The 27,446-nt window shown below is 44.7% G+C and overlaps 1 protein-coding gene and 1 long non-coding RNA gene across 2 annotated transcripts; one reads left to right on the plus strand and one right to left on the minus strand.

Annotated features, from left to right (window-relative positions):
* The first annotated feature begins 633 nt into the window (after positions 1 to 633).
* On the plus strand, positions 634 to 3,054 carry LOC121445020 (ubiquilin-4-like). Its single transcript, XM_041646999.1, has one exon. The coding sequence runs from the start codon at positions 837 to 839 to the stop codon at positions 2,607 to 2,609; it is 1,773 nt and encodes a 590-aa protein (XP_041502933.1). The 5' UTR covers positions 634 to 836; the 3' UTR covers positions 2,610 to 3,054.
* Positions 3,055 to 11,678: 8,624 nt separating this feature from the next.
* Positions 11,679 to 12,340, minus strand: LOC121445021. The gene is made up of 2 exons (XR_005973865.1): positions 12,291 to 12,340; positions 11,679 to 11,966 (listed from the first exon to the last, which is right to left on the minus strand). It is a non-coding gene; the product is annotated as an uncharacterized LOC121445021 (long non-coding RNA).
* Positions 12,341 to 27,446: the final 15,106 nt, after the last annotated feature.

Consider the following 27,446-nt stretch of genomic DNA (forward strand, 5'->3'; position numbering starts at 1 on the left):
TGTTAGTGATTTTACATGGAATGCAGCTATGCACACTGAAGACAATATTTACATGCATATATGTGTTCATGTGTATATGCACATATGTATTTATATATAGTAAAACTCACTTAGAATTACATTATCCAAGTAAATATGTGGTGTGTGAAATGTCACAATTCCCTCTGTCCTGTACCCTACAAATAGATAGATGACAGATAGATAGATAGATAGATAGATAGATAGATAGATAGATAGATAGACAGACAAGACAGGTGCTGTACGCAGTCTTGAGAATTTCATGGGTTCTAAGTGATGTTACATTTCACTGCTTGTGTGAATGTACCCAGAACATGCAACATTAACAGGATGGCTGATACAGAAATCATAGCACCTGTCTAATGGTTAAAGGGTCCCACAGGTGTTCACAGCCCCTTCTCCTTGTTACCACCAGAAGGAGAGGGACTGCCCCATCTGCACACCCTCACTGAAAATCCAACGGTCCCTGTAGCTTGTGGCCAGAGCCTGGGTCCTTGTCCTCCTTGTCTTTGCATCTCAAAAACAGGCTCAGAACCCTTCAGGAAGCTGCTAATGTTGAGAAGGCTCTGAAATACTGAGCATGCTCCTTTACTCTCTGGCTTTAGGGCTGCATCCTGTAGAATGAGGCTGTTCACGTGACAGTCTCCCTCTGCCTGGCTCTTTCTCTCTCTCCAGGTAACCTAGGCAACCACACACTCCATCCTGTCAGAAAAAAATCCCTTTTTCTCGCAGGCTATTGATTTCCTCTGGCACAGTGGTTTCAGGAAGAGATTTAAAAACTACATCTCTCGCGGGCTGGCAGGCGGCCGGGCGGCAGCATGACGGAGCCAAGCGGAGCCGAGATGAGGTCCCAGATTCGGGTCACCGTCAAGACCCCCAAGAACAAGGAGGAGATCGTGATCTGCGATCGAGCCTCGGTCAAGGAGTTCAAGGAGGAAATCTCCCGGAGGTTTAAGGCTCAGCAGGATCAGCTGGTCCTGTTCTTCGCAGGCAAGATCCTCAAGGATGGAGACACACTGAATCAGCATGGGATCAAGGATGGGCTCACGGTCCATTTAGTCATCAAGACCCCTCAGAAGGCTCAAGATCCAGTGGCCACTCCTGCTTCTCCCCCATCCACTCCCGACTCTGCCTCTGCACCCTCCACCACACCTGCCTCCCCTGCTGCCCCCGCCCAGCCCTGCGGCTCTGGCAATGCCACTTCAGATTCTGGCAATGGAGGAGGACCCTCTCCAGTGGCTGCAGAGGGGGCCCCAAGTGCCACTGCATCGATTCTCTCTGGCTTTGGGGGCATCCTTGGCCTAGGCAGTCTGGGCCTGGGTTCTGCCAACTTCATGGAGCTACAGCAACAGATGCAGAGACAGCTCATGTCCAACCCTGAGATGCTGACACAGATCATGGAGAACCCCTTGGTCCAGGATATGATGTCAAACCCTGACCTGATGCGCCACATGATCATGGCTAACCCCCAGATGCAACAGCTGATGGAGAGGAACCCTGAGATCAGCCACATGCTCAACAACCCCGAGCTCATGAGACAGACAATGGAGCTTGCTCGGAACCCAGCCATGATGCAAGAAATGATGCGGAACCAGGACCAGGCCCTCAGCAACTTGGAAAGCGTTCCTGGAGGATATAATGCCCTCCGCCGCATGTACACCGACTTCCAGGAGCCCATTCTCACAGCTACTCGGGAACAGTTTGGCAACAATCCCTTCTCTTCCCTGGCCGGGAACTCCAACAGCACATCTTCCCAGCCTCTTCGGATTGAGAATCGAGAGCCCCTCCCTAACCCCTGGAGCCCCTCGCCCCCCACCTCCCAGGCCTCCGGGTCCGGTGGGGAGGGCACCGGAGGATCGGGGACCAGCCAGGTGCACCCGACAGTCTCGAACCCCCTTGGGATCAATGCGGCTAGCCTGGGGTCAGGCGTGTTCAACAGCCCAGAAATGCAGGCGCTCCTCCAGCAGATCTCTGAAAACCCCCAGCTGATGCAGAATGTGATCTCAGCCCCTTACATGCGCAGCATGATGCAGACACTCGCCCAGGACCCTGACTTTGCTGCTCAGATAATGGTGAATGTCCCGCTGTTTGCGAGGAATCCACAGCTTCAGGAGCAGCTACGCCTGCAGCTCCCTGTGTTCCTGCAGCAGATGCAGAACTCAGAGTCGCTCTCCACCCTCACCAATCCCCGGGCCATTCAGGCCTTGCTTCAGATCCAGCAGGGCCTGCAGATCCTACAAACTGAAGCCCCTGGGCTGGTACCAAGCCTTGGCTCCTTTGGGACATCCCGGATGCCTGTACCCCTGGCAGGCAACTCTGGGTCTGCAGCCGAGGCCCCCACGCCCTCCCCAGGCCTACCAGGCACGCCTCCTCCCACGGCAGGTTCCAGTGCCCAGCAGCAGATGATCCAGCTTCTGGCTGGAAGTGGAAATTCACAGGTGCCGATACCAGAAGTGAGATTTCGGCAGCAGCTGGAGCAGCTCAATTCCATGGGCTTTGTCAACCGTGAAGCTAACCTACAGGCCCTGATTGCCACAGGCGGGGACATCAATGCCGCTATTAAGAGACTCCTGGGGTTCCAGCTCTCCTGATCCCTTGGCCCTTGCCTCCTGCCTTCCCCAGCTCCCAGTGCCAGCCTTTGGCTCCTCTGTCAAACCCTACCTTCTGTAGCCTTCTTTGACCTCTACAAACAACAGGGTGGATCTGGAGGCCTGGGCCCAGCCCCATAGCTCTGTTCAAGTGTTTTGATTTTGTTGCTGTCTTATGAAATCCTTCCTCCTGGACCTCCGAGCAGAACTATTTAGTTTGTACAGTTGGGTCATTTGGCCCTACCTCCTTGCCCACAGTACTTTGGCAATGTGCAGTCTTCTCCCAGGGTCTGAGAGAGGACCCCTCTGGCTCCCCAGAGTCTTCCGTAGGCACCACTACGATGGAGGAAGGTCATTGGCTAATAAAGAAACTGCCTTTGCCCATCTGATAGGGCAGAATTTAAATAGACGGAGTAAACAGAACAGAATGCTGGGAAGAAGAGGAAGTGAGCTCAGAAATCATGCAGCTCCTCCCAGAGCCAGATGCGATGAAGCAAGCCGCCAAGTCAGACATGCTGAATCTTTCCCGGTAAGTGCACCTAGTGGTGCTACACAGATTATTAGAAATGGGCTAAATTAATACATGAGAATTAGCCTAGAAGAGGCAAGATATAATGGGCCAGGCAGTGTTTAAAAGAATACAGTTTGTGTGCTGTTATTTTGGGGCATAAGCTAGCCAAGCAGCCAGGCTGTGAAAAGAGGCCCACAGCCCTCTCAACAGAATGGCACCCAACATGGATAACTTAGTCCACAGAAAGCCTGAGAAACATTGGGAAAGAATAGAGTAAAGCATGTTTTCTTGGTAGCAGCAATTTCTCGGGTCTGCTCTGCTTGCTAGAGGCAAGCAAGTGCTCTCATCTAAGAGAGGCTTCCTGACTCAGCTTTTTTTCTTTTTTTTTTCTGACTCAGCTTTAGCTGCAAAACCCTGCAGCTCATTAAGAGGTCCTGCCATGAAACACTTAAATGGTATTGCTAAAGCTGACTGCATGCTTGTTTGTTTTCAGCCATAGCAGGGAAAAAGTTGTGCTGTTTTATTGAAAATGCTGGCTTTCTGGTCTGTCCTGCCAGGGCAAACTCTGACTCTTTCAGGCAGTCAGTCCAAATGAGTGTGATCTGTGAGAAGAATGCTGCAACTGGCTTGCTAGCAGAGACTTTGAAACACCACAGAGTTGTGGCGATAAAAATGGCTCCAGCAGTACCTCTGCCATGAGGCTGGAAAGCTAAAAAATGGGCTGGATCTAGCCAGAAAAAGCCACGGCTTTAATCCTACCCATATTGGTCAGTAATTTAAAGGCTCATGTGGTCAGAATGAGAGAGAGAGATACAGTAAAGAGAGATTCAAAAACAAAACAAAAAAAACTTTAAATGATTTACAGTGTGTTAAAAATATATGCAGGGTAAAAGTTAAAGTTCTTAAAGTAAAAAACAAAAAAGGAAGAACGAGAGTAGTTGGGTGTGTTAGTACACACCTTTAATCCCAACACTTGGGAGGCAGAGGTAGTTTGACCTCTGTGACTTAAAGGTGTGGTAGCACACGCCTTTAATCCCAATGCCTGGGAGGCAGAGACAAAGGGATCTCTGAGAGTTCAAGGACAGCCTGGTTTACAGAGTTATTCCAGGACAAAGATACACAGAGAATATAAAATAAAAGTAGAAATAAATGAAATAGAGGTTAAAACAAAGCTGTGCAAAGATGGAAAATACACAGAGAATCTTGATACTGTATGCTATTATGCTCTCTTTGAATTGTTTGAATGCTGAGGAAGGAGCAACAGCTGCTAAAAGATATTTGATTATAAATGCTGCTGAACTAATCCAACATAGATAATTTGAAAATCCCTTGACTTTGGAATTGGGATCTAAGGACATGATGTTTTGGAAAGGAGTTTCTTCTTTTGTTTTCACAGAGGATGAGACCCTGTGGATTTCTTCTATTCCAATATGGTATGACAGACCACGCACTCCTGAAGGGTTGCTGTGAACACCTTTAAAAAATTACTTCACTTGACTGCTGACTGAGATGAATCTAGCACACAGGTTATCCCATAAAAAAAAACCTAAATAACAGCGCCCCCATTCAGCAGGAAGCAGTTTGGAGAGAAATAACTGCGCCCATATTCCCAAAAAAATGTTTATAAATGTTCTTTTACATTTAAAGGGGGATATGGTATAGATATAAATAATTTGCACTTGTATAAATTTTCCCTTATTGATAGAAATTTAAGGTCAATTTTATTATATGTATGTCTATTTTTGATCTTGATTAAGGTATTTTGATTGTGTAGTCATTTAAAAATGTAATGTATAATTAGGAAATATAGGTTGTTAATGGATAATCATTGATAATAGTTAGGCTTGTAGTCCTGTTAGATTTTCTAGATATATAGAGATATATTTCAGTTAGATAGACATCCTTCATATCTTTCAAAGACTGTAGAATATGGCATTTAATCTTTTAATAACTTAGGGTTTTCATGACAATGAGAAACGTCTGCTCCTGGCAGCACCAATATACTTCAAAAGGAAGATGGGCATCGAAGAGGCACCTTATGGAGTTTGATAGCCATTTGGGCAAGAAACTGCTCTTGCCTGGATTATTGCATAAACTGGACACAGAGAACCTGCAGAGAGAGTACTGCTGAACTTGCCTAAAGGTGAGATGATCTTTCAGCGTTCCTGATTCATGAAAGAGTCTGAGAGACATTCTGCAGGACACAGCAGATAGTGACTGAACTGCCTTTGAAATTTCCTGCTTCATGGAAATGTCTGCTGGATACTATGGGCCTGTAGGCTGAAGATGGATGCCCCAATGGTGCAGAGGAACTTTGGGTGACTGTCCAGGCAGCGAGATGTCTCTGGGATTTCTAGAGTTTTGTAAGTTGTTTACTTCTCATTTACTTAGGTAATATTATATCCTTCTGGAGTCTTTGATGGAGTTAAAGAATATATACATAGTTATAGTTTTCCTTAGTTATGATAAAAGATAAAGTAGATGTAAATATTGTAACTGTAATTCTTACTTGATAACTATTCTGTTATATGTAATTTTGCTATGTTAAAGTTAAAGCCTTTCCTTTTTGTTTAAAAAGAAAAAGAAGAAATGATGGAGGAAGGTCATTGGCTAATAAACTGCCTTGGCCCATCTGATAGGGCAGAATCTAGATAGGCAGAGTAAACAGAACAGAATGCTGGGAAGAAGAGGCAGTGAGCTCAGAAATCGTGCAGCTCCTCTCAGAGTCAGACACGATTAAGCAAGCCGCCAGGTCAGACATGCTGAATCTTTCCAGGTAAGCACACCTAGTACACAGATTATTAGAAATGGGCTAAATTAATACATGAGAATTAGCCTAGAAGAGCCGAGATATAATGGGCCAGGCAGTGTTTAAAAGAATACAGTTTGTGTGTTATTTTGGGTCATAAGCTAGCCAGGCAGCCGGGAGCCGGGCTGTGGAAAGAGGCCCGCAGCTCCCTCAACACCACTAGGCTTTAGCTTGCCCTACATTTGCTCTAGCTCTCCTCTTCTCCTTCTGCACCTCAGCCCAGCCAGGGTGTGGATTTTACTCTCTGGAGAGGAGCTGATGAACTGCTGTAGTTTTCTTTCTCTACACCTCTTGCACATTCACCCAGCATTTTCTGATGGGCTCCTTTGGGACTCTCAGGCAGGGAGAAAGATTCCTGTCCTCTTGCCCAAAGGGAGCCATGAGCCACCACTCTGGGCAGGATTGCCAATAACAGGCAAGACCAGCAGAGGCTGATGCTGGGCAGTTCCTGGAGACAGGGACTTGGGGAGACAGCCTGAGCTGGAGGCTGGGAAGTTCAGATTGAGAGTTGGGGTCTAGAAACACGAATAGATTTCAGGTTGGAGAACCAGACCCAGGCCTGTCAGGAGAGAGAGGGACTGATGGAATTTCAATTGAAGAGCTCAACAGAGCTGAGCAGTGTGGCCCACAAGGAGCCAGGTTGGTTCTATTGTCTCCGACATATGTGTTTATGCACACACACGTTTCCATGTGCCCAGGACCTACCTAAATCCTAAGGCTCCATTACTTCTAGCCCCACTCCTAGAAGATATGGGGATTGGATCTTTCTTAGCAGTGTGAAGAATTTGTATCTGTGCATACATGTGTGTTCACCCAGGATGAGGAAAATGTGTTCTTTGTTGGTTTCTGGTTCACAGCTTTGTCAACAGAGATGAGGGGATAACAAGGGCCAGCCTACTGGAGAAATACAGCATTGGGAGAGCTGAATCTCCTGGGTTCCTGGGTGTTTCTCCTAAAGACAGTGGCTCTGACTGAGACCCTTGCCACTATTATTCTTTTGCTGGAAAAAAAAACAGTGAGGTTTCTCTTCCAGAGCTTGTGCTTTCCAATTCCTTGCTGTTTCCCTCTAGGCCAGAAAGTTCTATCTGAGGAAGGGATGGGAATGATGATGGAACTCGGCTTAGCTCAGCTGGAGTACTGAGAAGGCTCTCAGCACGTTCTCTCTGCCTTGTGGTTTGGCTAATTGGAGGAGCTCTGGCTGAGAGGTAAAGAAAGAAAGGAATTCTGCTCCAGTTGGGGAAGGGTCCCAGCAGTTCAGACATGGCTGCCCTTTTGCTCTCTTACTCCCATCACCTACAATGAACTTGTAAATAAATGATTTTTGTTGTGAGCGTAAAAAAATAAAATAAAATAAAAAATTAAAACTACACCTCTGCCACAATCTCCTGTCCAGAGTCCTCACAGGGCCTCAAGATGAGTCATGACATTTGAGAACATGTCTCTCCAACATGTCACAATTCCCTCTGTTCTGTGCAATAGGAGATAGAAAGATAGATAGATAGATAGATAGATAGATAGATAGATAGATAGATAGATAGATAGATAGATAGATAGATAAGACATGTGCGGTACACAGTCTTGAGAATTCCATGGATTCTAAGCAATGTTCCATTTCACCACATCTATGAATGTACCCAGCACATGCAACATTAACAGGATGGCCAACACAGAAAGAATAGCGTCTGTCTAATGGGAAGGTGGTTCCACAGGAGTTCACAGCCCCTTCTCCTTGTTACCACCAGAAGGAGAGGGACTGCCCCATTTGCACACCTTCACTAAAAATCCAACGGTCCCTGTAGCTTGTGGCCAGAGCCTGTGTCCTTGTCCTTCTTGTCTTTGCATCTCACAAACAGGCTCAGACCCCTTCAGGAAGCTGCTAATGTTGAGAAGGCACTGAAATACTGAGCATACTCCTCCACACTCTGACTTTAGGGCTGCATCCTGTAGAATGAGGCTGTTCATGTGACAGTCTCCCTCTGCCCTGGCTCTTTCTCTCTCTCCAGGTAACCTAGGCAACCACACACTCCATCCTGTCAGAAAAATCCCTTTTTCTCGCAGGTTATTGATTTCCTCTGGCACAGTGGTTTCAGGATGAGATTTTAAAACACCTCTGCCACCACCTCCTGTCCAGAGTCCTCACAGAGCCTCAAGCTGAGTCATGACATTTGAGAACATGTCCCCCAACCTCTCTTGAGAGAAAATGAAAATGGTGGGGTAGGGAAAAATTTCTGTCTATTTCACAAGGGATGGGAGAGGGTGGCACGACACAGACCTAGAGGTAAATCATGTTGCATTGATGAAAGGTATTCCAATCACATCACCATGACAACTGCAATCAAGGCATAATTGGAGTCTCTCTTTTAGCACCAGCGTTTAAAACATGTGTGAGGGTTTGACAGCAGAAGCACCACACACCTAAGATGCTCGAAAGTGCTCATGAAGATGCTGCCTGCTACCTTGTGAGTGTGAGAAACACATCCTGATCTGATCATCCTAGAAATTGCCCACCAGAGAGGGTGAGGCAGGAAGGGGGAGCACACTGTGGTTCGGGGCGCCATTACTCGGGAAAGGGCTAGTATTTTGTGAGGTAGAATGCAATTAATCAAAACTTTATGGCTTCGGGCTGGGGAGCCAAGGGGCTGGTAAACTGTCTGGCGCAAGGGCAAGAACTTCTGAGGTTGGATCCCTGAGCACTCACTCAAAAGGTAGCTTGGTGGGGCACTCCCACAATCCTAGGGCTGATAGACAGAGAGAACAGGATTTCTGGGGCTGGCTATCTACCTGATCGAGACACACTGGTAAGCTCTAGGATCCTACAATAAAACTGTCTCAGAACACATGATGGAGAGCAATAGAGTAACACGCCCAGAGCCAACCTCGGACCTCCACCCACACAGGCATGAGGGCCCACAGTCACACACACGCACAGACACTCAGTCATCCAGTGCACATATATAATTGTATGAAGGAGATAAAGGCGATGAGTCAGTAGTCATGGTCAAGTGAGGGCTCCAGCAGGACTCGAATAACTGAGGGCAAAGTAAAGGGTCCCCACAGAAGACCACCTCTAGGGGAAGCAAGGATCATTGGTGCCGACTCCAGTGACCACTTAGATGACTCTGAGAGTCCTTGGCCAAAAACACAGTGTTGTTATCTATATAGGGCATGATCTTTTGCAGGGTATGGGGCAGTGGGGCTGACAGCTGAGCCTGGGCCCTCTTGTCAGAAGGTCCTGTATCCAGCATGCCAAGAGAGTCACAGCACATCCTGTAGTTGGTTGAAGTGAGTCACTGGAATCTCCAGGGAGGTGGATCTTAGAGCGAATGGTTCAATGACCCCCATCCTGCTCTATCACTGACTTTGAAACTTTACCATTGTGTATTCTAAAGGGCAGCATGTGCTGATGCTGGATGCAGAGGGGATAACAGGAAGACCTACAGGTAGGTGAGGAATCAGGGAGGGGTAAATGTGACCAGAAGAAAACACAGCACCTACTACAGGACATGCACTGTGGAAAAGGAAAAACATGACCATTGCTGTGCCAAGGGGAGAAATCATTGAAAAGAAAGCACGCAAACTGAACTATAATGACAATTTGGGTCATCACCTAGTCAGTCGGGGGACTGAGAAGATGTGTTACAAAACTCAAAATGTGCAGAACAAACAAGTTGCCCCCTGGATTAGGATGGAGACCACTACACATTTTCTTCACCTCTCAAAGTCTCAGACAAAACCACATGATGACATCCCAGTCCACATTAACAACAGGAGGCAGGTGATCATAGAAGAGAACATGTTTACACATTTGGAACAGGGCATTTCAAGCTGTCTGGTTCAAGCAGAACAGGACGCCACAGACTTGAGTAGAGCAAATCAGTTCAATGTCAGGCAAGTGAAAATAACTTGTACACCCTGACACATCCCTCTGATCAGACAGAGATACAGGTGCACTGTCCAGGGACTGCAGGTCACAGGGCATGTGAGAAGGAAGGACAAACAGTAAAGCAAGTAACACATCTCAAAGATTCTCTCCTTGTTTCCCAGTACACAGCAGGCTCTGCCTCTCATGGTTAAATGGCCAGGAACAAGTTTTACCCTGCCAGGATGCCTTTGCCCTCAAAACTGCCAGGGCACCCCATAATGGCTGGTAGGGATGTGTTTTCAGGCCTTCAATAGCTTCCTCTATCATTCCAAAGCTACACACTGGCTGCTGCAGAGTGGTTGCTAGGCAGCAGCCTGGAGCAATGAGCCACATCCTCATTTGAATAAGGCCACATCCACCCCACCCACCTGTGTGGCATAAAGGCAGCTGAAAGGCTGGTCCTCTTGTCTCTTCAGCAAGGAGGGGTACATTCTGCCCTCCTAGATGTTCGCTTGGATCATCAGAGGCTTTTAGCAACTAAGAAAAACAGGATGTACAGACTCCCAACCATAAGCTGATAACTAATAAACACATAGAAACTTGCGACTGCTGGATCTTGACTAGTAACAGCAAACTTGAGGGCAAAGTGGCCTCCCCAGCTTTCAGTCTATAACATGAACATACCCAAGCCATACATATTTATTGTGGCATTACTACAAAATTCATGAAGTCAGTCCCCACACAAATTCACCAGTGATCACCAAATCTGCTGATAACAATATTGATCAGCAATGTCTAGCACTATGACAATTGCACCCAGACACTCCTGCAGTATAGTCCATACTGACTCCCGAGCCTGCCCATGTCGACCCCAGCATGCATAGTTGAGTTTCTTGTCTCTTTCCCTCCTCATCTACATGAAACTATACCTTTCCTGAATGGCCAGGGTGTCCTTCAATTATGTATTAATCAGATAAAGAGACAGGGTGTGCAGCGGGGGTGTGATATCTATTAGGATGCACACATTTTTTTTTCTTCAGTAAGTGATACTCACAGGGACCTTACATGTACTTTACAATCTGATCTGTGAAAACATATGGATCTTTATTTTTCCAGGATAGCAACATATTTGGAGGGGTATGTGAACAACTATGGATCATTTATTTATGGTAGGTAAATTACTTGAAAGAGAGCAGGTATTATAGTCAAAAATAACTATTTGTATGGTGTTGATGTTGATGCATAGTCAAATGATGATCTGTCTCAGGATCACATCACACAGGAGCCTAACCTACCCAGGTCAAGATTCCCAAGAAGGTAACAACCTTTGCATTGCCACTCACAGGAGGACTAGAAATCCTCTGGGGTAATGTGGAGCGCAGGGGTTGTGTCTGGATAATATTCCGGTACAAGAACAATGTGGTTGAGGAATTTGAAGTGGGGAGCAGGGTGTTACAAGATCAGTCTAAAGTGGTAGCCACTCATACTGATCCATAAAGCAGTCATTGTGGGACAAGGTCAAGGGTTTGGGCGCTTAACTTTATAGCAGTGGCTAGGTCGCTGTGGCTGCCGAGAGCTCCCCAGTTCCCTCACTAGATCCCTGCACTTGCAATGATACTTTGTACGAGTCATCACAATTGTGTTAAAAAAATATAACATGGAGACCCTAAATGAGTGACTTGGAACCCAACTTGAATGGGATAAACAAGCCATTCAGTATCAGGAGAAATCCTCATGCTGCTATTTAAACATGAATTGGACACCAGACTTGACAGAAAACATATCAAACTGTCACGAATGACCCTCTGAAATCGTAGCGGTGGAGCAAAACAGCAAGAGTACAAATGCCCATTGACTCTTACTGAAAATACAGACAAAAGCCAAGACTGCTTTGTGGGAATGTCATTGCTTTTTATAAACAAGGGAGGAGGAGCACCCAGGTCATCACGTCGGTGACTGTCCTCTCTGCTGTAGGCTGTAGAAATGGGCCTCCTTCAAGATCTGGTTAATGTGGGAGTAAGGACCTTGGCCTTGGCACAGTGCATAGTCCTCGTGTGAGAACTCGGGGATATTGGAGTATAGTTCAGCAATGTTCTGGTTTAAGCTGCTTTCTGGTACACTTCCTCGTACTGGGATATTGATGCTGCTGTGGTTTCTTTCATTATCACTGCTTGACGACTGGAAGGAGAAAGACAGAAGGAGGATGGCTATTATGATACTGTCATCATTTCCTGTTCAGCTTGAAGAATACTGGCATCACGCTTTACAAAAGGCTCCACAGTCTATGAAGTGCAAACACTTGGGTAGCTCCTTCCCTCCTGACAGCAGCGCTATCACACAAACCGGGGTTAATGGCACCCATTTGACAGAACAGGAAAGAGATGTTTTACAACCCAAAGGCAAGTCTTTGGGAATGTTGTGGAGAGGGTTCAAACACAGGTTTTCTCCCTCCTAAACCCTTCACATTTTCTCTGACCCTGTGGCACCATGCATTTGAATTACCTGAACCAGGGAAGAAGCTCCCAACAGCCAGGACAAAGAAGCATTCAATGCTGCAGAGTATGATAGGGATGAATGCGTAAAATGGAATGCAAGCCCAAGTCCCAATGTGGCAGAGAAATGATGGGGAAAGCTCTACTTACACAGACATGCACATGTGCACATGTATATACATACCAATAACATGATATTTCCATACATATCCCCGAGAGTGGACATATGTGCATGTCCTATAACTTCAAGTAGGCTCCACTTGTATTTTGAAATTATTTTGATGTTTGTTAATGACAACTGTAGGCCATCAGCAAGCATTTCTGATGATTAACACAGACTGGTATGCTAATAGTAGGTTTACTATAGTTTGCATATGGTGAGTTTGCTCTCAATATTTTCTAAATGGATAAGAAAATGTGGAATATGTACTCATTAGAGTATTACTCAGAGGTAAAAAACAATAACATCTTGAATTTTGCATGCAAATGGATGGAAATAGAAAACACTATCCTGAGTGAGGTAACCTAGACCCAAAAAGGTGAATATGGTATGAACTCAAACATAAGTGGATTCTAGCCATAAATAAAATACATTAAGCCTATAATTAGTGATCCTAGAGAAGCTAAATAAGAAGGTTAACCCAAAGAAAAACATTTAGTAATCCTCTTGGATATTGGAAGGAGACAAGATTGCCAGGCAAAAATTGGAAATTTGGGGGTGGGAGTGGGGGAAGTAAGGGGATATGGGGAGAAAAAAGTGAGAAGGGGGGATGGGGAGAGCTTGGAGGAAAAGGACATGATGTGGGAGTGTCATATATCAATCTGTTGATTTCATTGGTTACTTGATGAAGAAACTGCTTGGCTGGCCCTCATAGGTTAAAACATAGGTAGGTGGAGTAAACAGAACAGGAGGCTGGGAGAAAGAAACTGAGTCAAGGAGTCGCCATGATTCTCCCACTCCAGGCAGACGCAGGTTAAGATCATTCCTGGTAAGCCAGCTTGTGGGCTACACAGATTATTAGAAATGGGCTAGTCCAGGTGCGAGAGATAGCCGAGAAAAGGCTGGAACTAATGGCCCAAGCGGTGTTTAAAATAATACAGTTTCCGTGTAATTATTTCGGGGCATAAGCTAGATCTAGCCATGTGGGCAGCCAGGTGCCCGGGACACAGCCCAGCTGCTCCTATTTCAACAGGGACAGTTGGGATGGAGGAAGGATGGATATAGGAGCAGGGAAGTATATATCCTAAATAAGGGAGCCATTATAGGGTTGGAAAGAGACTTGACTCTAGAGGTGTCCCCAGGTGTGCATGGAGATGTCCCCAGCTAGATCCTTGGACAGCTGAGGAGAGGGAGCCTGAAATGGCCCTATCCTATACCCATACTGATCAATATCTTGCATATCACCATAGAACCTTCCTCTGGCGAAGGATGAAGCTAGAGACAGAGACCCACATAGGAGCACTGGACTGAGCTCCCAAGGTCCAAATGAGGAGCAGAAGGAGGGAGAACATGAGCAAGGAAGTCAGGACCTCAATGGGTGCACCCACCCAGTGAGACGTTGGAGCTGAGCAAATGGGAGCTCACCAAAGCAAGATGGACTGGGACTGATAGAGCATGTGATCAAACCAGACTCTCTGAATGTGTTGGACAAGGAGGGCTGACTGAGAAGCCAAGGAAATTGGCTCTGGGTTTTGATCCTACTGCATGTACTGGCTTTGTGGGAGCCTAGGCAGTTTGGATGCTCACATTCCTAGACCTGGATGGAGGGGGGAAGTCCTTGGACTTCTCACAGGGCAGGGATTCCTGACTGCTCTTTGGACTGGAGAGGGAGGGGAAAGGAGATGGGGGGAGAGGGTGGTGAGGGGTAGAGAAATGGGAGGAAGGGAGGAGGTGGAAATTTTTAAGTAAAAATTGTTTTAATAAAAAGAGTTTTTATAAGGAAAGTAACTAACTGCCTGGGCGCATGAGCACACACCTGTAATACGAGCACTCGGGAGGCTGAATAAGGAGGATCTAGAGGACAGTCTGGACTACATATGAGCTCCAGGACAACCCCTGCTATCTATCAAGAAGCTGCCAAACTAAAAACCTTGACAGATTGAAGTAATAAGGGCGGCGGGGCCGCTCCCCCAGCACCCCAGCCGCCCGCTCAGCTAGCTTATGCCCCGAAATAACAACACACAAACTGTATTCATTTAATCACTGCTTGGCCCTTCTGCCCTAGCCCTTACTGGCTAATTCTGATATCCCGATCAACCCATCTCTAATAATCGGTGAGCACCGGTCTTACCGGGAAAGGTTCAGCATGTCTAACCTGGCGGCTTGCTTCATGGCGTGTGTCTGCCCAGGAGCCGGGAGCATGGTGTCTCTCTCAGGCGTCTGCTCCCAGGAGGAGAGCAGAGCTGTGGAGTCTGAGCTCACTTCCTCTTCCTCCCGGCATTTTGTTCTGTTTACTCCTCCCACCTATCCTCTAACCAATAAAATGGGCCAGGGCAGTGCCTTTATTAGCCAATGACCTTCCTCCATCATTTCCCCTTTTTCGGTTTAAACAAAAAAAGGCTTTAACATAGCAAAATTACATATAACAAAACAGTTATCAAGTAAAAGTTACAATAATCTTTATCATAACTAAGGAAAACTATAACTAACTATTCTTAACTCCATCAAAGACACCAGAAAGATATAATATTACCTAAGTAAACAAGAACTAAGAAACTTCAAACTCTAGAAATGACAAAGACATCTCGCTGCCTGGACAGTCACCCAAAGTTCTTTTGTACCGTTGGGGCATCCATCTTCAGCCTTCAGGCCCATGGTATCCAGCAGACATTTCCATAAAGCAGGAAAATTCAAAGTCAGTTCAGTCACTATCTGTTGTGTCCTGCAGAATGTCTCGCAGACTCTTTCAAAATGAATCAGGAACCCCGAAAGATCATCTCACCTTAGGCAAGTTCAGTAGTCCTCTCTCTGCGGGTTCTCTGTGTCCAGTTTATGCAATAGTCCAGGCAAGAGCAGTTTCTTGCCCAAATGGCTATCAAAACTCCATAACGAGCCTCTTCGATGCCCATCTTCCTCTTGAAGTAGATTGGTGCTGCCAGGAGCAGAGTGTCTCATTGTCATGAAAAGTCCTCAGTTATTAAAACATTAAATGTCCTATTCTGTAATCTTTGAAAGACATGAAGAATGTCTATCTAAAATATATCTCTATATATCTAGAAAATCTAACTAACATGACTACAACCTTTACTATTATCGATGATTATCCATTAACAACCTATATTTCTTAATTATACAGTACATATTTAAATGAACTACACAATCACAATACCTTAATCAAAATCAGAAATACATATACATATAACAAAATTGACCGTAAATCTCAATCTATAAAGCAAAATCTATACTAATGTAAATTATTCGTATCTATATCATATCCCCCTTTAAATGTAAAAGGACGTTTATAAACCGTATTTGGGAACATGGGCGCAGTTTTTTCTCTCCAAACTGCTTCCTGCTGAATGGGGGCGTCGTTAATTAGGTCTTTCATGGTATAACCTGTGTGCTAGTTTCATCTCAGTTGGCAGTTGAGCGAAGCAATTTTCTGAAGATGTTCACTGCAACCCTTCAGGAGGGCGTGGTCCATCATACCAAATCGGAATAGAAGAAATGAACAGCGTCTCATCCTCTGTGAAAACAAAATAAGAAACTCCTTTCCAAAGCATCATGTCCTTAGATCCAAATTTCAAAGTTAAGGCATCAAAATATCTATGTCGGATTAGTTCAGCAGCATTTATCAATAAATATCTTTTAGCAGCTGTTGCTTCTTCCTCAGCATTCAAACAATTCAAAGAGAGCATAATAGCATACAGTATCAAGATTCTCTGTGTATTTTCCATCTTTGTGCAGCTTTGTTTTAACCTCTATTTTGTTTATTTTTACTTTTAACTCTTTGCTTTTTGAGACAGGTTCTCTGTATCTTTGACCTGAAGTAACTCTGTAAACCAGGCTGTCTTTGAACTCTCAGAGATCCGCCTGTCTCTGCCTCCCAGGCATTCAGGATTAAAGGTGTACACTATTACACCTTGAACTCACAGAGATCTCTTTGTCTCTGCCTTCTAGGCACTGGGATTAAAGGCGTGTGCTACCACACATAACAACTCTCTTCCTTTTTTTTTTTTTGTTTTTTACTTTAAGAACTTCAACTTTTAGTCTGCATATATTTTTAACACACTGTAAACCATTTAAAAATTTTTTTTTGTCTTTGAATCTCTCTTTACTGTATATCTCTCTTTTTCTGACCACATGAATCTTTAATTTACCAAGCAATCTCAGTAGGACTAAAGGCGTGGCTTTGCCAGCTAGATCCAGTCCGTTCCTTAGCTTTCCAGCCTCATGGCGGATATATAGGCTGTAGCCATGTTTACTGCCACAACTGTATGGCATTTCAAGGTCCCTGCCAGCAAGTGAGCTACAACAGACAACACTCAAGTCCTCTCTAGGTAGCCGGCCCTCCTGCCTCAAACAGTCAGAGTTTGCCCTGGCAGGATGGCCCAGAAAGCCGGCATTTTTAAACAACAGGTTTTTTCCTGCTGCTGCTGAAAACCGAAAAGCATGTGTTCAGCTTTTCGTCAACACCATTTAAGTGTTTCGTGGCAGGACCTCTTAATGAGCTGCAGGCTTTGCAGCTAAAGCTGAGTCAGGAAGCTTCTCTTAGAAGAAAGCGCATGCTTGCCTCTAACAGGCAGAGCAGACCCAAGAACACAGCGAGTCTAGTTGTCATCAAACAAATCGTAGCACTTTACTCCAAATGCTCTATTCAAAAGCTCTGTCTCCTGTAGGAGCCAGACAGAGATCGCAATGGCAGCACAGCCCCAGGAAGTCGCGCTTTAAAATGACACAGCATTTTTTCTGCTATTGTTGCCGAATCAGGAAATCTCTCTACAGCACGCCACCAACAAACAGCAAAAATCTGTGTTAAACTCTCTCTCCCTTATTTTTAAGCCTTCTCAGGTTTTTTAAGTGGATTTAGTCCCTCACGTGGGGAGCCATATGAAGTAATAAGGGCGGCGGGGCCGCTCCCCCAGCACCCCAGCCGCCCGCTCAGCTAGCTTATGCCCCGAAATAACAACACACAAACTGTATTCATTTAATCACTGCTTGGCCCTTCTGCCCTAGCCCTTACTGGCTAATTCTGATATCCCGATCAACCCATCTCTAATAATCGGTGAGCACCGGTCTTACCGGGAAAGGTTCAGCATGTCTAACCTGGCGGCTTGCTTCATGGCGTGTGTCTGCCCAGGAGCCGGGGGCATGGTGTCTCTCTCAGGGGTCTGCTCCCAGGAGGAGAGCAGAGCTGTGGAGTCTGAGCTCACTTCCTCTTCCTCCCGGCATTTTGTTCTGTTTACTCCTCCCACCTATCCTCTAACCAATAAAATGGGCCAGGGCAGTGCCTTTATTAGCCAATGACCTTCCTCCATCAACAGATGGACAGGCAACCACACAAGAACAAAGTGAGAATGAAAAAAAGAATGCAGACGGAAATTCAACTAATCTAAATGATATGTCATCTATTAATAGTCTTCAGACTATATCAGTTGTGCTTTTCCTAAAAAAGAATGATATTCTTTTTTTTGGGGGGGGGGGGTTCAAGACAGGGTTTCTCTGTAGCTATGGAGCCTGTCCTAGAACTATCTCTTGTAGACCAGGCTGGCCTTGAACTCACAAAGATCCGCCTGTCTCTGCCTCCAGAGTGCTGGGATTAAAGGTGTGTGCCACCACCTCCTGGCTAAAAATGACATTCTTGATTCTTATGGAATACCTATATTTCCCAAGTACTTTGAAAACCTTAAAGTGTAGTTAATAAATGTCAACATTATGTATTGTTTGGAAAAATACTAATGTTGTCTTAGATTTTTCCATTGTTGTGATGAAACCATGACCAAGGCAACTTACAAAAGTGAAATGCAAAGCTTCAGAGGTCAGTCAGCGACCAAGACCACCATGGGGGCTACGTGGCAGCAGGAAGGTAAACATGGTACTGGAACAAGTTCTGAGAGCTTGACATACAACCAGGACGGAGGGAGGGAGAAAGGGAAGGAGGGAGGAATGGAGGGAGGGAGGGACAGAGACAGACAGAGAGGTAGGATGGGCATGTCATGGGACTTGAAACCTCAAAGTCCACACACATAGTACATACCCCCTAATCCTTCCCAAGTGGATTTAGGAATTAAATTCTGGGCATGTAAGTATATGAGCCCATTGGAGCTATTCTTACTCAAAACATCACATACTTGTACAGTTTGAGATGGGAAGCCATTGTTTCTACTTTTGTGATATCTTCACTTTCCATCTAATCTACATCAAGTGATTCATAGGCAAAACAAAGATTCACTTTGTCAGTAACTGAAAAACAGAGTGCTACCACAATGCAATGAAAATTATTATGAGGTTTAGATCCTCCTGGCTTCAAAACAAAGATTAGAGAAATAAACTGCAATGCTAGAAAAGAGACCTTGGGAAGAGTGCTCTTATGCTACCAAGTGGCAAAGACAGACTACCTTCAGCTCCCTAGGCAGGTCTTCCACCATCCACAATGGCTATTCATCAAATAAACTGTCCTCCCACTTACAAAGCCTGGACTTTGTAATGTTCTTGCTGTGAGAATGGCCTTGAGGTAAATTTTTTTATTTGGAAATGTTTATAATGCAGGACCAATGGGGAATTTGTCTATTGTGTGATCGGCTTGCCCTTTTGACAGCCCAAACAGCATTCCTAGCAGAGATAGTTACACCTTCCTATAATTCAGTTTCAGAGTGAGTTAATTTCTCAGAACATGGAATGCCTGAAATATTTCAAGATCTCCAAAATTTAACTGACACATGAATGACCCTTAGCATGTTCTGACTGCTCCCAGACAAGTATTTTCAGAATGCCAAACCTTATATGAAGAACAATGCATTACGGGAAAAAAAAAAAGATTTTTTTGGCTCAGAAGGTGGCACATATCTTTAATCCCAGCACAAGGAAATGAGAGGGACTTGCATCTCTGTGAATCTGATGCCAACCTGGTCTACACACTGAGATCCAGGATAAGCAGGGCTACACAGTGAAACACTGCACTGAAAACAAACAAACCAGGGAACAAAAGAGATGGATGATTTATGTGTCCCTGAGTGTAGTTTATGTGCACCAGGAGTACTTAGGTGCCTGTGCAGGTCACAACAAGGGAATTCATGCTCTTCAACTGGAGTTACAGGTGGAGAAAAACACCACAATATGTATGTCCAAATTCTGAGAGAGAAGCTACTGATCCCAACTGATGACCCGTCTCTCCAGCCACACAAAGCCCACGCATGTTTCTCTGCACTCTCAACACACTCAAGCACTTGTTTTGGGCCCACCCCTGCAGGTCCATGCACTCCATAAAATAAAAGGATATTTCAGAAGAATCTGGGGAAGAAAATCTCACCATTTAACGTTTCCAAAGGTTCTAAACAATGATGTGGCCTAGACGCATGGGCAAAAGCAAGGTTATACTTTGTTGAAGACCTTAATAAAATCTGCATGTTTTCCTCAGAGTCAAGGAAGCAGTGTGGTCAACAGAGATGAGCAATATGCATGCTATAGAACTCGATAATGCTTCCCAAGGTAAAAAGCTAGTGAATTCAGCATTTTTTGATCTTCAACGCTGGCTTTTCATCCAATTCTGTTCCTATATACCTCAGAGATACTCGTTTCTGAATCCCCAACAATGTAATGAAATTCACCCTTAATACCCATTGCACCCCAGGAATTAAATGATGTTGTTTACTAACCAAAACTGACAAGCCCTAAAAAGCCCACTGAAGACTTTAGACTTTGAACTCCCAAAAGCTCCTCACATTTACAAGGGCAGACCCTGCTCTACTGATCCCACCAAACACTGCACACTCTTGAGTCAGAAGTCACCCAAGAAAGCAGGCTGTTGGATTACTACCACTTTGCAAATGAACAAGGGAATGAATGACATTCATATGGAAAATTCTGTGTGCAGGGAAGGGACCTAATTCAGGCAATCTGAAGACCAGAAGATAAAATTGAGCCAGACATTGAGTTCTAATCTGCATTGTAACTGAAAAATTCCACCTCTGATACAAGTCATATGACCTCTTCTGTGTGAAAGGAGTGAGTGGAGTTTGAACAAGGCAAACAAAGATGACTAGGAAGCCTCATATGTAGAACACATGCTTATCGTCAATCGACAACTCCAGAGTCTAAGGTGAACTTGCATATGAGAATGCTAGCCATACTTTGGCATGCTCGATGGTCAAGGGTTCTTAAAACGTCTGCAAGCAATGAGGCCACTTTAGCACAGCTCCCTCACCCCCATACACACCCTTCCAATGAATGTATCTTCTAAGATCACTTCAGAAGGCACCCCCTTTGCTTAGGTTTCACAGCACAACTAAGGACATTTCTTCACCTCAGTGAAAGACTCAGAGCCCTCTCATGTCTCCCTCACGAAGTTCTGTCTTCCACATTGTACAAGGGAGTCAAGACTGAGGTACATGGGCCCCTATTTCATTTCTGTTGCTGTGATAAAACACCCTGACCAAAAGCACTCAGGAATGAAAGTTTGCTTTGGTTTACAGATCCGGGGATTCATCCCCTATTGTGGGAAATCAATACAGGAAATTGATCATCATCTCACCTACAGTCAAGAACAGAGAGAGAATAAACACAGATATCCTTCTTGCTTGATCTCTTGCTTACAGCTGGCTTTCCACTTCACATATGCATTCTAGACGCCTAGCCCAGGGAGTGACAATGGGTTGGAGCTTACTGCATTCACTAACAATTGAGATAACCCCACAGACATACCTTAACATGATTTAAATCATTCCTCAATAAGACTATTTGAAAGTCAATGAATTGAACTGGAAACAAATTATACTGAGTAAGGTCACCCCACCTCCAAAAGGACATTTTTTCCCTCCTATGTGGGTCCTAGCTTTGACTATTTTGCTTTGTGTGCTTATCTTAGAGTCCATTTGGGACCCAAGAAACTAGAAACACAACCTTGAGTTTGGAGAAGATTGCACGAAGGACAGAAAAGAGCACAATACTGATAACACCAAAGTGGAGAGCAGAAATCATGGTGTCAGAACGGCTCAAGCATCTTGTGGAATAATGGGAATGGGAAAAGGAGGGGTTGGTGTAAGGGTTAACCAAAAAGAAGTGTGCAGAAACTGTCTAAAAGTGTTTTCTTGCTTCATTTCCTTATATCTTCCCCCATGCACTCTTTCCACAAATAATTAGTTTGTTATATTTGATAGTATTATTCCTGAATATTCTTCATATACTATTATAGAGATCATCTTGACCATTTACTATATTAAAGATGGTTGGTAGGATTTTAGACATATATTTGTCAGAGTTCAATTATTTTTTCCTAGTTTTCAGTATTGCTTTATTGTCTAAGAGAATTCTTCATGGTCAGATATAGTACTTTCTTTAAACACTTTTCAATTAAACTGTCTACAAAAATGTAGCTGGATATAGCAAGCAAAGGGCACGCCCAGACAAAGAAGTGTTAACACACATCACTGGCTGGATCTATTTCCGGTGACTCTTGCAAATGTTTCCTGACTTATCTCGTTATAATAAGTTAAAGTGGAAAATTAACTGCATCAGAGGCAATGCCCAAGATGTTGCACTTAATATTTAATGTAAAGTTTTTCTTTAACGGAGAAATACTCTAGAAGTGAAAAAATAATGAAATATTTCATGTCTAAATCAAATAATATCATCATGATACAGATGCTATATGAGTAAAATTATTCAAGAGATTCGTATACTATGTTATTTTGTAAAAAGAAAAATACTTAGCCTGTGTGTGACTTTCCTCAGTTATTTGCACAAAGCAGACCCATTTGACATAGCTTTAGCCACATGTCGAAAATGAAAGAATTTCCAAAGTGGTTGCACAAGTTTGCATTCCCACCAGCAATGCATGAGTGTACCCTTTGCTCCACAACCTCTCCAGCAAAGGCTATCATTGGTGTTTTTGATTTTAGCCATTCTGACAGGTGTAAGATGGTATCTTAAAGTTGTCTTGATTTGCATTTCCCTGATCACTAAGGAAGTTGAGCATGACCTTAAGTGTCTTTTGGCCATTTGAATTTCTTCTGTTGAGAATTCTCTGTTCAGCTCAGTGCCCCATTTTATAATTGGGTTGATTAGCCTTTAATGGTCTAGTTTCTTGAGTTCTCTATATATTTTGGAGATCAGACCTTCGTCAGTTGCGGGGTTGGTGAAGATCTTCTCCCAGTCAGTGGGTTGCCTTTTTGTCTTAGTGACAGTGTCCTTTGCTTTACAGAAGCTTCTCAGTCTCAGGAGGTCCCATTTATTCTATGATGCCCTTAATGTCTGTGCTGCTGGGGTTATACGTAGGAAGTGGTCTCCTATTCGTGATCCTAAAGAAGCTAAATAAGAAGATGAACCCAAAGCAAAACATATAGGCATCCTCCTGAATATTAACCTTCATCAGGCGATGAAAGGAGACAGAGACCCACATTGGAGCACTGGAATGAAATCCCAAGGTCCAAATCAGGAACAGAAGGAGAGAGAGCACGAGCAAGGAACTCAGGACCGCAAGAGGTACACCCATCCACTGAGACAGTGGGGCTGATCTATTGGGAGCTCACCAAGGCCAGCTGGCCTGGGTCTGAAAAAGCATGGGATAAAACTGGACTCTCTGAACATGGCGGACAATGAGGACTGCTGAGAAGTCAAGAACGATGGCACTGGGTTTTGATCCTACTGCACGTACTGGCTTTGTGGGAGCCTAGGCAGTTTGGATGCTCACCTTACTAGACCTGGAAGGAGGTGGGAGGTCCTTGGACTTCCCACAGGGCAGGGAACCCTGACTGCTCTTCAGGCTGATGAGGGAGGGGGAGGGAAATGGGAGGTGGTGGCGAGGAGGAGGCAGAAATCTTTAATAAATAAATTAATTAATTAAAAAATAAAAAATGAAATTGGGGGGAAAAAAAGAAAATGAAAGAATTTTGAAATCTGTTAATTTCTCCAAGCATAAGCTTTCCTGTGAAGTAATCTTGTCCACAAATACAAGAATATATTCCTAAATTAGTGTAATGTTCAATATATTTTTAAGAAATTGAAATTACATTTATTTATTTTTCTGTGTGTCAGTGTTCAGGTAAATGTTATGGCCTATGTGCAGTGGCTGGAAGACAACTCATTGTAGCTTCCTCGTTCCTGATTCCACACGGAATCTGATTGAGAACGCATCATTAGGCTCAGTGTCAATGGCCTTTAACCACTTTTATCATTCAATAATTTCACACGTGTATAGAATTTTCTCTGATCAATCCCATCATGAAATTGCTGTTCTTCCCTTCCTGCCATATTTCCCTCCCAACTACACGTAATTTTTAACATCCTCGTAAGACCATGTAATGCTGCCTGTGTTTGCATGGCTTTAAGAATGTCTATTGGCGCATGGGTCACTTCTCAGGAGCCAAAACCCTTACAAAGGTGTGTTCTTCCCCAATAACAATCACTTGCTAAGAGCTCCTCAGCTAGGCTTGTAAATTCATGAGCTGCTTCCTAATCCATGCTAAGCTTTTCCTGGTTTGATCTTGTGTATGTGTTGTGCATGTGGGCACAGCTGCCATGGAATTCATATGGGCAACAGTGCTGTCATGTCCCGCAAATGGAATTTCTTGACAAACATCCACCGCTCCTGACTTTTTTTTTCTTTTTTTTAATTTAATTTAATTAATTTATTTATTTATTAAAGATTTCTGTCTCTTCCCCACCACCGCCTCCCATATCCCTCCCCCAATCAACTGCCCCTCTCTCATCAGCCCAAAGAGGAAACCAGGTTCCCTGCCCTGTGGGGAGTCCAAAAACCTCCGACCTCCTTCCAGATCTAGTAAGGTGAACATCCAAACAGCCTAGGCTCCCACAAAGCCAGTACGTGCAGTAGGATCAAAACCCAGTGCCATTGATCTTGACTTCTCAGCAGTCCTCATTGTCCACTATGTTCAGTGAGTCCGGTTTTATCACATGCTTATTCAGACCCAGTCCAGCTGGCCTCCTGGATATTAACCTTCATCAGGCGATGAAAGGAGACAGAGACAGAGACCCACATTGGAGCACCAGACTACAACCCAAAGGTCCAAATCAGGAGCAGAAGGAGAGAGAGCACGAGCAAGGAACTCAGGGCCATGAGGGGTGCACCCACACACTGAGACAATGGGGATGTTCTTTCAGGAACTCAACAAGGCCCGCTCCTGACTTGTACAATTGTTCCTTCCTTTCTTCCCTGTTGGTCCCTGAGACTTGGAATGGACAGATTCATGCTTTAGATGACCCATTCTGCGGTCTTGGGGGCCTCCAAGTCTCTTATTCTCTGACCATTAGAGGTTCCGGTGTTAATTGCCATCTACTTCAAATGGTGGCTTTCTTTGTGAGTGTTGAGATAAGAACTAATATATGGATATAAAGAAATGTTAGTGTGAAGTTTAATATAGTTTCCATTAAACAGAATAATAGTACTAAATTCTCTTTAATGCTTAAAAATCCAGAGACTCTTGACTGCCAACACTTTTGCTGGAGACTTATTCCTCAAGGATTTAATGTCCGGTGTCTGTGGGACATTTGAGCCTTTACAATCCCTGATTTCCAGCAGCAGTGTGGAGCAGAAGTAGGGAGCCCTCCCAAGTTTTACATTTCTTCCTTAGAATGCTCAGGTACTTGAGCCGAACATCCAGGCTCTAGGGTCTTCAGTGTTGGGACCCTTGTCCCCTGAGAGAAGTTCTTGTCACAGGTGCAAGACCTAGAATGCCAAGACCTTTGGCCTTTCCAGAATGCCCTTCCAGAGTCCTCAAACACTTTCAGGGAGGTAGATACCACCCTTTTCTACCCCTGGCTTTTCTCAGCCTTCTGTCTTTCTTCAGCATCAGTGCTCTGCGTCCTCTGCCTTTCTGTTGTTCCTTGTTCCATCCTCTCCTCCTGTTCCCCATCATTTCTGCCTCAGCCTGTGTGGTCCAAGAACTCTTCCACTGCCCCTTGCTGTCACTGGTGCTACAACAAGGGCTGCTGCCTCTGCAGGGACAGCAGATGCTGCTCCATGAGCTGCTGTCTCAGGTGCCATCTCCTCTTCAAACTACCAGCTTAGCCCAGGGTGTCACGAAAAAACAAAATCCCAGACCCCAAACTGGCAAGAACAAACCACAATGGATGTTCTTCTAATGGACCTAACATTACAACAGCAGAGGGCAAGCCGACCCAGAAAGAGAAGCAAGCTGCCAGCTCATACAGCAGGAATGGGGATGCAGCAAATGTCTTTGCATCAGTGACTTCAAACCTTTCATGCTAATGGAATGTTGTGGAGTGTACCAATGACAGCCATCCCGCTGGGCCACCAGGGCAAGTGTTGCCCTCTGACATGGAAGAAATGGCTGTAGAGCCTTCTGAGGTGTATATCCAGGGCTGCAATGGCAAAATACAAACCCTGACATAAATATCTTAAAGATATTTGAAAATACCCTGGCAGGTAGAGCACCTTCTGGAACTGGAGCTGGCACATATATGTTTGTGCATTGCAGTCTACACAAGGCATCTGTGCACTGTTCCAAGACACCAGGGTACAACCAAGGCATTATGGTAGGCTTCTGAATGGGAACCGCATAAGGCTGACAGGCAGAAGTCCGGGATTGGGAGTCTGAATCACATGAAGAGAACATTCAAAGGACATTTACAGTAGAGTCAAGGAAATCTCCAGATTGCACTAACAGTTTCAGAATTTAACAGCACTTAAAATTATTGAACAGTGATAAATGGGGCTTTATATCCCAGGGCTGGAGGGAGAGACAGCTTCCTGTGATCTGTCGCAGAAGGACAAGCATTACTTGGCATTTTAAACACAATTTTCTGAAAGTAATTGGTGTGGGATGGTAGCGCAAAAGGGCAGACATTTTAACAGAAGACAATAAGTGGGGTAAAGTAGGTCTAAAAGTGACCCAAGGTGTGAAAGGACATCTAAAGAGCAATGGGAAATGCAGTAACCACTGTGTCCCCTTACTGCTCTGCTTTGCCTAGTTAGATAACAGATTAATGCAAGCAGAGAGGTGCTGTAGAAATCAAGCAGGGATTATTTTGTTCTATGTCACTGGGCAAGTCTTTATACCACACCAAAACTTACCAGAAGGCAGGGTAGCAATGAAGGCTTAGTGCACATACAAAGATTCACATTGAAGCCAGGTATGGTGGTACACACATTTAATTCCAGCACCCAGGAGACAGAGGCAGGTACTTATCTGTAAGTTTGAGGCCAGCATGATCTACAGAGCGAGTTTCAGGACAGCCAAAGCTACATAATGAGACCCTGTCTCAAAACAACAAACACTCAGAAAGAAAACAAGCAAACAAACATTCAAACTGAAATCCTTAAGATCACCCACTTTAACAGTGAGACTTTTGAGATTCAGATGGCTTGTGGGTGGGTCTGGCAGTAGGTTTCATGACTACAGCAAAGGCCTCAAAGTCATTGTGAGTGCCCTCTCAGGCTGTGCAGGGAGTATGACAGAGGAAGCTTTAGTGTGAGGTGTCAGGAGGTTCTTTGGAAGCACTCAATAAATCTTGGAGGTTCCTAACAGGTCCCAGAGGACAGAGTCCTTAGTCTTCATTGCAAGCAAGGAGGAGGTGGGAAGGCCTGCAATGGGACACACAGGAGGGGAAGAAAAGACCTATCATCAGGGAGCTGGTATGAATAGGGTGACCTGTGTACCTGAGACCTGTAGAGGCCCCTGAGGAGCAAAGGGTCCCTCTGCCTCTCAGCTTCTTACCTCTGCCTTGGACTTTCCAGAAAGTTCAACAGAAGACACCAACTAGTAAATGCAGGATTGGGGATATGGGACTCAATCGACCACATTTGGAGGCAAATGAATCTAGTTAGTGGTGGTGACATCATATACCCAACTAGAGCTTTCACCCTCTCTGCTGGCATTTTCCTAAAGGGCTGCCTGATATGGAATCTATCTGCCAAAGCAAGCTTTAATATTGAACTCAGAGGCATTTTCTTTTGGAAGGCCAGACACGAACTTTCACAAATGACGGGTTTTCAGAAGAGACTGGATGGAGTCGGTGATAGGGCTTTTA

This window comes from Microtus oregoni, unplaced genomic scaffold (assembly GCF_018167655.1).
Source record: "Microtus oregoni isolate MIOR12 unplaced genomic scaffold, Mior012 000153F_001, whole genome shotgun sequence".
In the NCBI taxonomy this organism is placed as follows: domain Eukaryota; kingdom Metazoa; phylum Chordata; class Mammalia; order Rodentia; family Cricetidae; genus Microtus; species Microtus oregoni.

What these genes read in the sequence shown, in the direction of transcription:
- LOC121445020 (XM_041646999.1), top strand. Translation starts at nt 837, where the DNA reads ATGACGGAGCCAAGCGGAGCCGAGATGAGGTCCCAGATTCGGGTCACC.